Source organism: Nyctibius grandis, chromosome 12 (assembly GCF_013368605.1).
Source record: "Nyctibius grandis isolate bNycGra1 chromosome 12, bNycGra1.pri, whole genome shotgun sequence".
NCBI lineage: Eukaryota > Metazoa > Chordata > Aves > Nyctibiiformes > Nyctibiidae > Nyctibius > Nyctibius grandis.
Genome location: NC_090669.1, coordinates 13,449,598 through 13,466,009, shown reverse-complemented (window position 1 = coordinate 13,466,009; position 16,412 = coordinate 13,449,598). Strand labels below are relative to the sequence as shown.

General features: G+C 37.6%; 1 protein-coding gene across 1 annotated transcript; it reads right to left on the bottom strand.

Moving 5' to 3' along the window:
* Positions 1–588: 588 nt before the first annotated feature.
* Positions 589–15,603, bottom strand: NAE1 (NEDD8 activating enzyme E1 subunit 1). Its single transcript, XM_068411172.1, has 20 exons — positions 15,524–15,603; positions 14,245–14,348; positions 14,094–14,154; positions 13,130–13,160; positions 12,437–12,508; positions 12,052–12,131; positions 10,802–10,911; positions 10,357–10,466; positions 9,707–9,769; positions 9,383–9,446; positions 8,152–8,243; positions 6,790–6,849; positions 6,568–6,701; positions 5,165–5,240; positions 4,789–4,828; positions 3,666–3,752; positions 2,560–2,652; positions 2,020–2,134; positions 1,895–1,944; positions 589–813 (listed from the first exon to the last, which is right to left on the bottom strand). The coding sequence occupies exons 1-20, from the start codon at positions 15,577–15,579 to the stop codon at positions 704–706; spliced, it is 1,608 nt and encodes a 535-aa protein (XP_068267273.1). The 5' UTR covers positions 15,580–15,603; the 3' UTR covers positions 589–703.
* Between the last annotated feature and the right edge of the window lie 809 nt (positions 15,604–16,412).

Genomic DNA, 16,412 nt, shown 5'->3' with positions numbered 1-16,412 from the left:
CCCTCTCAGGCACCAGGTGATCCCGCTTAACCTTCTCCGAGCGCTGTCCGAACCTCAGCGTGGCTCCAGGCCGGTGCCTGGGGGAAATCACTTGGTTTTCAAGGCAGCTGTTTCCATACTCTGCATTTTGGAAACTACACCACCACCACAAAATGCAGATAGCCCTCACCTGGCATGTGCCAGATACAAGGGGTGCACGTAAGAGAACCTTATACTAGATGAATACAGCTGAAAGAACCAAGCCTTGACACACAATCCCCTTCCCTCATGTCCCTGAACTCAATAAAAGTTATTACAGCTTTCCCGAGCTCTTCTCACAGTTAGATCCTCAGACCACCAGTTACATTAGCCTTTTTCAACCTTTTGCAAGTCCTCCCGCCTCCATCTGAAGAGCAGATTTTATGAAAAAAATTCAGCTCTGCTGCAAACCAGGTAAGCCAATTTGTAAATGCAACTTACCATGCCAAAGAACAGCTGCTGGGTTTTTTTTTTCTTTCAAAGGTGAATCAGAAAATTCTAGATTTAAAAAACAGTTTCAGGATTTGGTATGATTTTATTAGTCCTCAGGAAAAAAAGAAAAGATGATAAAATCGTTACAAATAAAGGAACTTTAATTCGCAGATAATACAGAACAGTCCAGTCAGTGGCAGAACACAGTGTTTACAAACAGCAGCGCCTGATGCCAACAAATGCAAGATCTATTCTACAGCTGGAAAGTCGCTGAAGTCTGTGACATTCCACTGTAAATATAGGTGTTATTAAAAATTACAAATTGCCCCGTAATGACTTTGATAACCTCCTGTGCAGCAGCTCCTGTAAAATAAATAAAAAACACTAAAAACCAAAACAGAAGGTAGTTAGCAAGTCATATTTAAAAAGCATTAAAACAATGTTTTTTACCTAGAACTCACTATACTGGAATTATTTTGGAAGCACCTGATACAACTCCTAAGAGGAAAAAAATGCCTTCCCAGTATAAAACAGGCTCAGAAAGCTGTTGTAAGTTAGCTTTACATACAGTTTGCTGTATATACTTTTTCTCTCCATGTACACATGCACAGACAACTTGTAAAAACATGGGAGCAGCCAGACCCATGCAAGCTGCAACCTCTCTAAATGAAATTGGGAAGTTCAATTAAAAAAACCCACGTACAGCTAAACTGTAAAATAAATTGAAGGGTCACTTCACTGTGATCCTTTTGCGTTCTCCTGTAGTACGAAATATTCTGTAATTTCTTCAGAAGTTATCTTTATATATTTTTCTAAAGCACTGCACTAAATTTCACTTAATCAGAAAAAAATTCGTATATCCACAGAGTATTTAATACATAATTATCTTCAGCACTGCATGAAGCCAAATAAAGAAGATAAGTTAACTGATATATCAATTTTGAGCAGCCATTAAAACATATTTAGTTTTGTTAACACCCACAGGTTGAATTAAGGTAAGCAATCCAGGCTATTTATATTTAATAGATATTTAACATAAGTGTATCGTGTTAATTTAAAAGAAGACGTGTACTGTGTTACTTTTAATATTACTACAATTATTCCTCTCTTTCAACCATTTTATTTTTAAATGCATTTTTAAGCCACTAGAATTGATCTACCGAGATTATTTTTTATAATATATTTTATACATTTTTTAATATATATATATTTGGTTTCTTTTACTGACTTTAAACCCTTGCTGTGTCCACTTTTTCTATACACCACAGGAGGTCACATATGGAGAATGAAGGGGGAGGACTTTGTTCTAATACTCTCTTCGACTACAGTCTGTGATTAGTCTTTGCTCTGACAATACAAAGTAATTAAAACAGTGGGGATTCTGTATGTACTATAGCAGGCTGGTTGGTTTGTATGGATCTTAGAAATACAGTTGCCTTCTTACCTCCCATGAAGGCAGCAATAGCGTGTGGCTCAGCAGCTCCGTAGCGACAACTGGACAGCAAAGTAACAGTTAGTACTTTCAGGTCAGTTTTACTGACAAAGTGACACTTAAGATATAATACTTACAACTCATGAACATAGTCATCTTTCACCACCACAGACAACCCATGTTCTTGTAAGAAACCAGTAAGGCATGATTTTAGTTTTCCAGTATCATCTTCTACCTGATAGTTACAGACACCTGGAAAATAAGTTAACTGTTTCATCACAGAACTCTAACACCATATTCAAAGTTAATGGGTTTAAATGACAACTTATTTTATTTTTCTGAGGAGTTTATAATCCCATTAAGATATTAAATTATTAATACTAGCCTAATAAGAACTGAATATTCTGTTGATGCTACTCATGATAATGACAAATTACTGCATAGCTGAACCGATTCGTAATTCACACAACCCATTTCAGTGGTATCAATTCAGATGAATTCCTTAAGTTCACAAAAAGAAAATCTTCTCACTTTAATTTTCACATTCTTAAAGTTACATTAATATGGAAACAAAACCACAACTAATGCTATATTTGTAGTTTATAACTAGTATTACAGTAGCTATTGGATCTTTATATTTCTTTTGATGACATTAAGTAACTCTGGTATTAACGTACCTGGATATCTACCATGCTGCTTATAAAATCTATCTATGGCCCGTAGCATCAAGTACAGCACTACTTCACTGTCTGGGTTATCCATACGGGAAACTGAAAACAGCAAGAGAACTGGTTAGCTGGTACAGATGAAGTGCAAAAAGAAAGGTTTTGAATTACTTGAAAGCAAGTATTTCCCATGTGCTTAAACTGTAAAATCTGCAGTAGGAAGAAATCTTAATGAAAACAACCTGCAACTGGGAACCTCAATGAGTCAACTGTCAGATATATGATTTTGACTCCAAAGTGTATGACAAAACCATACTGCATGTATTTGATATACTGTTCAGTGAAGATATTCATGTTTCAATGACAGCTGCTATAACATTAAATGGGATATTTCTTAGTCATAATTTTAGTTACAATTTTGGGATTTGAAACACATGCTTCACGTATTTAACTGTAATGACTGTAATTATAAAGCAAGTCTTAAATCCCTTAACATACAGCTCAGTACTCTTTCTAAACATTAACTACTTCGTAAATCACATTGCGTATTACCAACACATTCAAGGAGCTTTCACTTAAATGTATGTATACACAAAATGTATACACTTTGTATATACTTGTATATGCTTTATTTAAACAAGCTTTGATAAAAAGTATTTCCACTTTTTTTTAAATTTATGAAGGTTCAAAAAATAAAATGCAATATTAAGTAACTAGTTTACAAGTTCACATACTGAAAAAATAACCTGAGAGGGGCCAAGACAATTATTCTCATATCTTTGGTCAGGTGAAAGCAACTTTCCAGCTCTGTCAGAAATAACTGAGGTACAGAAAAAAGAAGTTTGAAGAAAACAATGTTTTATTTATGTTCTATCAAAAATAAAATCTGAAAGAAAAAAAACAAAACATGCACCAATCTGTAAGGTCATTTTTGAACTTTCAAAATCAAATTCAATTCAACATTCTAGATTAAAAAAAACCAAACACATACTTCTAGTTGATGCCAAATTATAAAACTGCATAATGACACAGAATATATAACATACGATTCTTTTTGACCACAAAACCATTTCAAGTTGAAAATGCAATTAAAGTATGTGCCAAAAAGGAGTACTTACTGATTTCATCCTTGTTAAAAGTGTTTAAACCATATTCTTCAGACAGAGATCTACATCGTACTACTCGGAGAAAAGCTGAGTTGCTGCCTAAGCAGAGGGTGCAGAAAGGAGAGCATTACCTACTTGGATGCATCACCAATTACTACCTCTTTGTCTCTCTGATGTGTTAAACATTAAAGTCTAAAACTTATCGTAATTTCATTTAACACTTTCCTGTTTCTTCCAGTAACTTGCAGTAATAAAATCTATTAGACTACATTTAGGTCTATGATCACAAGTATTTTAGTGAAACACTTTGTGTTTGTTTACTTCTAGAATCTAAACGTATCTGCCATGTCAACGTCACAGCTCACAACATGTGTAGCTCTTCTATAGCAATTTATCAACCACAGCCATCAACTTCATGTTTTCCTCTTCCATGATGCAAATGAACATGGGTTGTTTTCACCTTCCACTACATCTACCACTGTCTCACACATTCTCAATTAATAATCTAAGAGTACAGCTATGAGCGGGAAAAGGTTCTTCTCCCACAGCATTGCTATGAAACAACCCAATGTGCAGCTACTACCTAGCACTCACAAGTGAGGAACTGTGAGGTTCTCCAAACTCCCAGCGAATGATAGATCAACACAGGGACAGCATGCTCTTAGCTACGTGCTTACAGAAGAATTTTCCAGTTGCAAACAGACTTAGCCAGGCTGCTGTGTGGACATGCATACATATCCAGGACATAACCTAAATGGCTGTCAACAGTACTACTCACTGCATCACTTTTTTGCCTTTCAAACTACGGGAAGTTTACAGAGCCTGAACTCTGAAGTCAGCATCACAGAATGTGCAAGAGTGATTACGTACTCATCACAGAAAGTAGAGGACATCTGCTACCTGTTGTTAGGACCTGACAAAATACTTTATCTTTTAAAAGCCAACCTTTATAGACTCACTATTGAGAGATACTGAACATCTGTTACTTCCACTGAAGAAGAGGGATGCAACTGCTAAGTACTTATTTGAAAAATTCAAATATTGAGTTACTGATTAATGACTACATTATCATTCACACGTTTTTGATTATTTGATCATTTGCATAAACACAGCAACGGAATCCAAGCATACTCACAAAGCAATTTTAGTTCTCTCTCTGAAATAGACTCAGGTGCCTAAAAGAAAGAATATACTCATTCCAGTACATACAATGACCAGAGAATTTATGTTTTCAGAGATATTCATACATTAATTGTGAAATAACCAGTTGTTCTTGTAAAAAAAAAAAAATTAAGTTGTAAATAATATATCCCTGTATGCCTTTTACTTTTACATGGCCAAACAAAAACCGATAAATAAAACAGACTACAGATATTAAATGTCCTTAGAACCTACTTAAACCTTTTGAAGAGAATTAAGCCTTCTCTTTTCATATCTGTCTCCTTTGACTGTCTAGAATGCCAGGGAAAAAAATTTCTATCCTGTCAGAACAGCCATACATATGTAATTACCTTTCCTAGGGATTGTAACAATTTAGCAGCATGGTTACCAACAGCAGCAATATCCTTCTTTGCTTTTTCACGGTATCTGTTAATAATAAAGAAGTCTTAATAATTACAGCATAAAGCCATCAAATTCACAGTGAAGACCATTTCTTTTTGGTTTATATTATAAAGACAAAATACAAGCTACATGAATGGAAGTGAGCTACCTCAAGGCCATGAATGCACTTATTACCTCCCTGTATGACTGTTTGGCATGGCTGAGCTGTTCACTACATGTGTGGCTTAAAACCTACACACATAACAGTTTTATAGAAACTGGTTAAAATTAAAATGAATATTACCACAAACAGTCAGAGGAAGAATATTAGGTAGTTTCAGAACAACAGCTGTATGTCCTTCATTGGACATTGGGCTAATATTTTATTAATTTTTGTATTTTAATATTCGTAGCCATAGTATATTAGTGCCGTTAAGAACTATGACAATGCAAACATCTCAACAACACAGCATTTAATAAAATTCAGAGCTCATTTTGAGGAACTCTAATTGTCTTATCTGTGAATTAAAACCCTGTAATGCTTACTGAAATTGAGAACTGAAGTACATAATAAACTGGAAATTCAGGACTGATGCTTATAGAATTCAGATTTACAAATTAGGGTATCTGTGCAAATTCAAGCAAATCATGGTTCCATTTAGCAAAATAATGATACAAATTCTTGGCTTCACTGTCATTATACAGAGTAACTTCCAAGAAGCAATAGCAATTATTTTAGACATGTAACAGATTTATATATTTATATCCACCTTTTTCATGCTATTTGTCACAGTTCTGAGGAATGCACTTCTAAAATTACAGATTTCATTTTGATTAGTTAACACTACTAAGGCACACAATCCTTTTTCCAGTATAGGCTGTTTCCAAATCTATGGAGAAACAATCAAAATCTATTAGAAATAATATTTTCCTATTTGAACAATTCAATTGCTCAATACAATTGCACAGACAATAAATTTAACAAAGTGTTCTGCAAGATACTGCTTCTTAAAGATGAAAACAAAAAGAGAAGAAGCAACCAATTGCAAAGAAAACATGGTAACGATGTAAGAATGTCTTTTTGGCCCAACAATTTGCATCATATCCAGGATGCACAGGAATAGTAAGCTACCCAGCCTCAGGAAACCAGGATGCACTGAAGGCTTAGGCCCTAGTTGCAAATGGCAGACAGCATCCATACAGGGAGCAGATAGTCCCAGGCTACTGTGCTTCCCGTACCCCTCCTCACCCCAGTCCCACATACATCCTTTTTTTTTTTTTTTTAATACAGGAATTCATGCACTTTGTGAGGTCTGAAGTCATCACCATTTACTACCATTAGTAACTATTAAAGAAAAAACTGTATACTTACACATTTTGCAATTTGATGAATTTACTGGAGTCTGCTATCATATCAGGAATAGTGCCCCGGACAGGCAAGCTTCCTTGCCCCTCATTTGCCACAAATTCCTTTACAGCTCGAGCCAAAATCCAGAAGGAGGGTGACTGCAAATGCACAAGAGACAGTCATCTACACAAATGTTATTTATGATGCTTTTCCTACATTTAAGTCTTACCCTTAGTTACTCATTACCTGCTCTGTGAGATTTACGCAGCAATCATCATTAAAAATATCTTCAATGCATCTTGGAATCTATGAAAAAAAAGAAATTGTGTTTGTATTTACTTGACTTTCAGTTTCTTGAATTATCTCAACACTTACCACATAGGTGAGCCAACTCTATGTGACCTCAGAGTTTCATACCAAAATCTCTTCTGAATCTTACATAGTCAGTGCTTCTCAGACATATTTCAAATAGTCACACTGCCTGAGAACAAGGCAGATGCTTCTGATGGGGGTGAACGTTACAAACAAAATCTCAACTTATTTCCATCTTCTACACGGAAGATTCAAAAAAACTGGTAGCAGCATCAGCAAAAGGTACTACCAGCCCCAGCTGCCCATCCTACCTGCTAGAGGCAGAGCAGCAAAAAGGCCAGGGAAGTGAAGAGGGGCTGCAAAAGTGAGTGTGTCTTGACTCCTTAACTGCTGCAGTTCAGCCTGGCATATAAAGTGAAATAAATCACTAATATCCTGGGGCACGGCTTGTAGTGGCTCAGATGTCAGCACCACGTTTTACCTGCTGCTTTCTTGGGAGACTTAACGTGACTGTCCAAGCAAGGATCAGCACAGCTCAAATAAAAATGGAATGTAATCTAGAAAGAATCACAGAATGCGCTTTTACCCCATGTAGCTTTTGCAATTTATCATGGATGAGAGATTAAGGAAATCAGAGGTCAATTCTAAACCATGAGTTACTACTTCAGGATTATTTAAAAACAACGAAAAGTTTACTTTTCATGTTTTTAAGCTTGATCAGTTTATGAAAGGAATTTCATAACATGTTTCTTCAAGAGGAAAGTACTGAATCTGCTGAGTCAAAGGTCCCTTGCAGCACTTCATTTCTATACAAAATAAATACTACAGCAAGTGGCTTCAATATAGCACCATTTTAACAAATGCTTTCCCAGTCTCTCTCCTGGCAATGTATTTAAATTAGACATCACCCACACGAGTGATTGCTAATTCTTTATAATTGTACCAAGCACTTTACAGTTTAATCTGTAGAAGAAAATCTGGTAGTCTAAGACAGGAATACACTACTAACGAACTCTGGTTACTGACTCATTCTGTACTTGAATTCAAGTCTCCAGGAAAGAAATGTACCTTCCTTGCATGAGCAAGGAAATAAAAGAATTTCCATAAGTTACAGTGCCACCTAGTCTAGGTCTATTTTATTACAACATTATTTGAATTTTAAAAATTGTACTAATCCTGTTTTACCTAAATATAAATGTTGCCAATGTAATTCCTGTCCTAAAAGTGCATAGTATGTTCTGAAAAAATGAGGTAGTTGAAATTTTTTCAATTTTGCCATATAAATGTTTATTTTACCTCTGTGGTACTTAATGCTGTGTTCACGTTTTTTATAGCTTCTTCAAAGTTTTCCTCATCTTCTGGGGTCCCATTTTCATTCTTTAAGATACCTTATTGAAAAAAGCCATACACACAATCCTCTGAATTACATCTCATCATTTAGGTCTTACCAAGAGAGCAGGTCGGCTTTGGATGTATTTGTGGCATAATAACTGAGCAGCAAAAAACTGAATTACCAGTAAGATGTACCAATAAAAGTAACTACATATACATTCTGTATATGACTAATTTTCCTGTGATGTTAAATAGAAGTTACTTCTATTTAACAAAACTTCTATCACAAAAATACTGGTTTATTTGTGTGAGAAAGAGAGTAAAGTTTCATAATCACTGAATTAACGTAGACTGTAGTAAAAGGGCAATTCAGCTTTCCTTCCCATCCCCAGTCATGTTTTGTTGTGGGTTTTTTTGGTCAAATTTGGCAAACACTTATGAACTCACACAGCAAGCCAGGCCAAGAAATGAACTCTGCTAAAAAACCTAATTTAACCAAAGGTAATTACTACAGATCAAATCAGTTCCCTAGCCCAACCTGGAGGTAAGGATGACAGAACCACTCAGCAATTTGCACACAGCCCAGCTTTAAAGGAGGAAATACCAAAAATTTAGTTAACGTTTTTATTCTACAATCATTTAAGACAATGTATTTCTAGATCTTAAAAACACCTCATTAATTTTAGCACCTGCAAAAGGTATTAGATTGAAACATCTGCAAAAGTAAAGTCTGTTCACATACTGGTTACAGTGTATTCAGTACCTACATAATCCTCTCTCTAGACTAGTTACTTAGAGCTGCAATGATTACCAACAGTTCAGTGGGTCAACTGACCAACCAAATACTGGTTAACAGCGTCAGTGTCAAAAGCCACTTGCTTTCCTCTGTCACATTTTCCATGTTAAACATCAACATTTTATACAAGATTTTCTCTTAAGGCCTCTCCTCCCACCAAAATTAAAACATACTCTTGATCTTAAACAGCAAACTGAGAAACACTGCCAAACTGCGTTTATAAGAAGATCTGGGATCTTAAGATCCACCTGTATAAAACAATCATTTAGCAGAAGAATCATACTGTACACACCAGCAGATTTTCATAAATTAACCCTAAGAGAACTTCTGATTATTTTGCAGATATTGCCTTATATATTTCTGCCAGTACGAATAAGTGACTCCTAGGACATATATTACCTTGCCGAATCAGTTGTCTGAAGGCTTCTTTTTCTTTGTAACTCTTAGGCAACCGATCACTTTTCTAAATTTAAAAACACAAAAACATTTTGTCTTTAAAATATCTACTACTAATCTCATTGTGTTCAGACCACTGAACTCTAGGAGTCTGTCACTGTTCACATACATTCACTTCTATTTCAATTAGTAATTTTTTTTATGATTCCACCTTGTTTTATTTATTACACATTGCCAAAATAATAATCTAGTTTAGAAAAGACATACCTGAAGTAATAACAACAATAGTAATAACAGACCAATGACTTATGCAATTTTGCAATATACCTCATTGAACCATTTTGTTAGATACTTGGCTACAATGACAATCCATGGAGTGTGGCTATGGTCCTGTAATTGAACAGCAGAGAAATCTTTGTCAAGTTGAGAAAAACATAAAAACAGGAGACAAATTAAAAACTTATTTTAAACAAACACCTAACATCCCTTCCATTATTGTAAAAACACAGGACATGTTCCAGATTTTGATTCAGAAATAACATTCTCTAACTACTATAAAACAAATTATTAAATTAGTATTCCTTTACTTAAAAGAAGGGTGGCTGAGTCAAGTTCTCAAATATTTTTCTGGAGTGGAACTTATGTCATGCACCAACACCCACACTGCAAAGCTCTGCATCAATAGGTAATCATAAAAATAAAAAAAAAGGCAGGTGAGGGGGAATCAATCTAACAAAAGATAGAGTTGTCCAAGAATATACCCTACCTCCCAAGACTGCCACTTGCTTGAGATTTAAATACAGACTGTAACACGTGGGGCAGAGACCAAAACAGTACCTTGTGACCGATTCTACAGTTGCCTCTGCTCAGATGAGGCTCAGCACCAAAAAAAGTTATTTGCCAAGAGTCATTTTCATAGAATCCCTGTTCTATGTCTGCATCTGTCTTAGAGCACATCGTGCAAACAACATACCAACCTTTTTGTCCATATGATCCAAGTCATAAGACTGAATGTGGTCCCTCAGTTCTGGAAACGGTCTGTCCAGTCTCAGATCTTCTAACATATTGTCAGGATGAGATTCAACAACTGTGAAAAAAATTACACAATGCATTCCACAGTTTTATGTCTGGCCTTCAAAACAGAGCTACACATCAAATACAGCGCATCATCTGCTCATTTAACTGCTTGATTCTCAAAATAAGTGCTTTGTGTAAGTTAACTTTCATGTCAGGATAATCTCCAATTTGCCTGTTTGTTGCAGTCCATAGTTTCTATGCATTCCTCAAAGAACGCACCTGGTGATGAACTGCAAACTACATATGACTTAACAAATACTAAATACATCACAGGATGGAAAAAAAAAAATCAAAGTGATACTACATATTGAAGCTTTAAACCTTCTTTATCTCAGACCCTCTAACCTGTATGTTCTTTAATAACGACTCTCATATAACCAACCAGTCCGTAAGTCCTGCAGACCAGCAGGGGAATGTTAGAATTCCAGAGCAGCTCAGCCAAGCGCAGCAATGTACTGTAAGGAAAAACATTTTATTTTTTAGATGTACAAGAGGACAACAGTTAACTATCAAGTTAACTCTTATACAAGTTACTTGTAAAAGAGAAGTTTTCTATGAGAGAACTCTAATATTATCATGATTCTAAGCACATACAAAGTGATTAATTTTATATGTGAATTTACAGTAGGCTAGAAATATATTTATCCATTAGCTTACTTATATTTAACTTCATACTCCCAAATGCTCCAAATATCAATTAAACAAAAAACTTCAAGTTGTGAAAGAAAAAAAGAATTAGATCTGTGTGTTGCACGAACACAACTTCTAGTAGGGGCATTTCCAATCAGAGGTTTTTGAATGGCAGGTAAGAAATACTCTTTATTCATGAACACCTGCAAGGAAATCACCACTTCAAAGAGGCAAGTTGGCTCTTATTTCTATGAGACAGTATCTCTAGCTCCTCTGTAAGTAGAGGGAGAGAGAAATATATCACGTATGAATAACAGCCACATCCTTACAAAAGCAACATTTAACTGTTCATCTATCCAGCAACCTCTTGCCTCTGTGGAGGCAGCTTGTCTACTGAAACACAAGCATACTCTTCTCCCCCAAGTTTCTCAGAACTCTGAGAGTTGTCATTTTTCACCTGTACTGTTTATTGGAAGGCAGCACGGGAGTGGCCTCTCAGCAGGAAGAGGTTAAAAAAAAAAATATCAAGAACTTCTGGTCTTCACAAAGTTTATATGGGCAATATAATTACATACACGGGTAAAAAGGAAAGACCTATATAAATGATAAAATGCATTTGCAAAAATCTAAAGGTATCACAGCTCCTATTGTCTGTTATGTGTTACATAAGAAGAATACTTGTCATAGTAATTTTGGACCAGAAACAACTTTCACTACAAAAGAGTACTTGACATAGAGAAATACACCTGGAGACAGCACTTAGGAGTCAGTTTAAAATCTCTTTCAGATCCACGCCTATGTATTAACATATAAAAAAGTCTGTAGAAAAATGCCATCAATTACCCTAACTTCCCTTCACAATGACGGAGTTCAGTTTTGCCTAAGTTTTCCTGCAAGAATATGCCTGCAACTGAAACCTGCTTTTACAACTGAATGAAAACAAACAACTTTAGATAACTCTTTACCTTTCAGGTAGTTGCGTTGCAACCACCAAGTTAAACCGATTAAAAAAGGAAGGGTCATTGTCTAGAAGTTTTTCTGGACTCTAAATAGTAGGGAAAAAAAAATATGTCAGGAAACACTGTGAAAATTTCTGAATACACAGCAAGTCTGTTCAAAATGCAATGTAAAGTGGTAAGTGAAAGCTTTAAAATTATGAAGAAGTCATAAAATAACGTTTAAAATACATAAATTGACTTTTTACAAACAACTTAAGATCTTCTTCCTCAAATGTTGTTTTATCATGAAGCTACTTGAACTGCAACACTATAAAGACAACGCATAGCTATTATTTCATACTGTTATCACATTGTATAACAAGAAACATACAACTAATTTAGGAAAACAAACCTCTTCGACAAAGTTTCCAGAAACATCATTATTCAATTCTTGCAAGAGCTCAGTGGCACTCTGGGCACGATTCTGTTTCAGAACAATCAAAACAATATTTAATCTCTTGAAATGTGACTTATATATTATATCAGTACTACATATGTTACATGCTAAAAAACCAACAACAACAACAAAAAAAAAACCACACCAAAAAAACCCCTTCATCATAAGCTAGGATTTCTTATTCCAAGCCTTGCTTATCTGAAGAGGAAATAAATCCTTTCAAAGCAGGCACCTGTTTGAGATCATCTGTCGTAATATCATTTAAAAAAAAAAAAATGTGACAGCTATTGACTAATTTCCAGGAGTTACCTATGCCTTTCATACTCTCCTGGTTTTGTGATTTTTTCCTCCCATCCACCTCTCTACTGTTAGCTTTACTCCTTCAACCACAATTCTCTTCCACCTTACCCTTCCAAAGATTTTCTTAACCATATCCTGTTCATTTTTCCATTCAATCGTGCCAGAATTGAGTTTATCTTTTCACTTATGAGCAACTAAAAAGTAAGTATGTGGAATTTTGTCAAAGAATAAACAGATTTGAACTTATACATACATGTTTTTAGCATTACTCATAATACTACATTGGAGTATCAACTTACTACTTTCATGCTTTCAGTACACCTGAAGTGACATTTGTTATCTCCTTACCTGACCAATATGGCTTTTTTGTAGAAAGAAACTGAAAAAGAGACAAGGAAGAGTTACATGTGAAGTTTTATTTTGAAGAAAAACATTAAAATTACATTTTTTAGTGCAGAATATGTTGCTGACTCTCATACACAACAAACCGAGTTCCTCCTTAAACCTGCTTTTCTTCTCCCCACCACTATAACATTTTCCCAATGATCAGTTTCTTAAGGAAACCTTCCAATGCCTGAGTCACAAATCTCAAAAGTAAGACATGCCAAACTCCTCTAGAAGCCAGGATCATACAGCAGATTCTTTTTCACTGGGCTATTTAAGGACCCATTAACACTCATTTCCTCATGCAACGGAATATCCTTCCCCCACCTATAATCCCTGTAAGTAGACAAATATTTGTAGTTATCTACCTGAACCATAAGAGAACGTGATCTAGAATTAGTAAATAATTTTTTTATAGGATTTGTAAAGAGTTTCTTATCCTTTCCCCTGCTGCACACAGCCTTTCAAAGCTATGAAAGCTAATAAATGGCCATCAGTCACAATGATAAACTAATGAAAAGTAAATTATTTTCATCCCCAAAATCACTGAAAATACATTTAGCCATGCTGAAACACAAGCAAATATTGCATTGTCATATCTCAAGATTACAGCAAACACGTTATTTTAAAATATTTTTATATTGAGTAGACCATTGTCTTTATAAACTTGATTTGTGAAATAAATAGACCTGTAAGATACAAAAACAGCAACTAAAAAAACTATGTAAAATTTAGCAGCTAATATCAAAATGATTGTGCATGCTATATATGTCACAAATATCCCAAACCACAAAAGACTTGGAGAAACATATAGAGGCTTTTGAAATTATTAAGAATTTTATAGGATTTCTTAACAAGTATAGACATGGTACTACTTATGGAACTGTGTTACTTCTCAATTTGTATCGGAAACTAGTAACAAACCTACTTATTTCCAACATCTTCTCCAGAGACCCGATTCCCATCGACAATTGTAAATGAACCAATACCTTGGGGGAAAAAAAATTACTATGAATAAGTAGTCATTATGAAATTATCAGATACATTACAAAGACACGACAGAAGAGAGATCTACTTACCTGGTAGCACTAAGTTTTTGAGTATTTCGGTTCCTGTCGCTGTTGCATTTATCACACAAACATGGGCAGATTCTAAAGCTTCTTGTCCATGGTCACCCCACAACCTATATGGGGATGGAAATAGAAACGTTCTGAAATTATTTCATTTCAGATTGTAAAGCTAATATAAAGAAATAAATAAAAAAAATTAATCACAAACTGAGGCTAGCATACTACTTTCCATTCACTGTCGAGAAGGGCTAAATAGCAGTAACCAAAACAAGCTTTCCTTAAAAACACTTACAATGACAAACTTGAAACTTTCTAAAGAGCAACCCGATTTTACTGACATTTCATTTTCTCCATCTTTACACTCTACCCCACATGAACGCACACACCTTTTTCTGTTGTAACATATTTAACTTTTTAAAATTCAGCATGGGTCAAAACACTCCTTACAGAAATGTCCTAAAACAATGTTGTCTTTTTCGTAAGTTTTATTATAAGTAATACATTTTTATGTTTTTTACAATTTGCAACACAAGACACTGAAACACACAAGCAGATGGAAATCACTCTTGATGAGTTTGGTAATTTACGACATCTACAAACTAGCACTCAGGCTGAAATCGGGACTTGACAGTACTCAGTCACAAATGCCCCACTGCCTTTCGCACGGGCAGTAATTTTACTCTCTTCAGCTGCAGAAAAGGCAGTCACTTAAGAGACACAGCAAAGCGTTGTAATTACAACGAAGACTTTCAAATGTATGCAGGCATGTGGAAATTAACCCCTGCCATACACCAAACATCGGCTGGCTCCAGCACCAGCCGCCCTTCTCTCATCTAACTTCGCTCTTTTCTGCCTTTCCCCCCTGTGCCGGCACAAACATTCACGCAGCTGCTCGGTGAACTCGGTAAGCGACCGGCCCGGAACAGCCCGGCTAGTTCGGACACAGCGTCCGCCCTCAGGGGCTCCGCCGGAGCGGCGGCTGCCGCCCCCCGGGGCCTCAGCGGGCGGCGGCGGGCGGCCCTGCCCGCAAAGCGCAGCCCCAGGCGGGCCGCCCGCCGCGTCTCTCCTGGCAAGCGGCCGCGGCGGAGGCCCGTCACTTGAACGGGCAACCACAACGGCGGGACCGCGGTCCGTGGGCCGCGGTCCCCGGCCCGGCCTGCAGCCAGAGGCAGGGCCGGGCGCCGCGGCAGCCCGCTCTCGGCCCCGCCAGGACGACGGCAGCCCCGCGGAGCCCGGCCGGCCCCCAGCAGCTGGGGGCCGGGGCACGCAGCAGCCCCCGCCGAGCTACCTCAGCTGCCGGTCGTATCGCTGCTCCTTGAGGCTGGCCCTGCCCGGCTGCGCCATTGCCGCACGCTCCCCCGCGGCAGGCGCTGCGCAGGCGCGGCCGGGCGCATGCGCGGGGGCGGCGGGGCCGTTGGGGGGCGCTGTGGGGCCGCCGGGGCGGGCGGCTCGGGCTGTGGGGCCGGGCGAGGTGGAGCCCGGCGGGAGCGGCCGGGCCGTGTTGGGGCCGGTGTGCGGTGCGGCGGGACCGGCGTCTTCGGTTCTCCTCCTCCTCAGGGCCAGGAAAGGCACCCGGGGTTCAGGCACCGCGCTGCGGGCGCCTGCCTTGCCCGGGTGATCGTAGTTACCTTGGGCTGCGGTGCGGGGCTGCAGGCTTCATCCCGTGGCGCCTGTTGTGAGTCCCGGGCGCTGCTTGAATGTTGTGTCAATAGGTGAAAGCATTCGTGTTGACACGGAGATCCTACCAAATCTGGCCGGGGTACGAGAAGAGCTGCCGTTATTCAGTGAAATTGAGACGGCAATTTGAGAAACGGTAGAAAAAAATTGCGTTGAGAAAACAGGTCTTGATGTCTTTGGGGGACACTGAAGTTGGTGGGAATCACGAGCATAGAAACACAGGACGCTGTTTCCTTCAGGAATATATTTCTAAAAATGAGGTGCCGTTCCTGGAATTTATATTCAAAATGGGTATTTCTCTTCAACTCTTAACCCACTTCCTGGTAGGAAGTTTTGGAGCATTTTACAGCAGCCTGAGTCAGAAGCCCTGCAGGTACCTGCATTCAGGAAAATCAGTTTAGATATATCTTGCGGAGATGGTGTACGTTATTACAATTATTTTATGTAGTATTGAGACAATAAAATCTGAAATCTGTTGTGTCTATGTACTTATGTTACGA

What these genes read in the sequence shown, in the direction of transcription:
- NAE1 (XM_068411172.1), bottom strand. Translation starts at nt 15,579, where the DNA reads ATGGCGCAGCCGGGCAGGGCCAGCCTCAAGGAGCAGCGATACGACCGG. An exon ending in CGATACGACCGGCAGCTGAG is followed by an intron (nt 14,349 to 15,523) that starts GTAGCTCGGCGG and finishes ATCCCCATATAG; the next exon opens with GTTGTGGGGTGACCATGGAC. An exon ending in TGGATCATATGGACAAAAAG is followed by an intron (nt 9,770 to 10,356) that starts GTTGGTATGTTG and finishes GTTCAATTACAG; the next exon opens with GACCATAGCCACACTCCATG.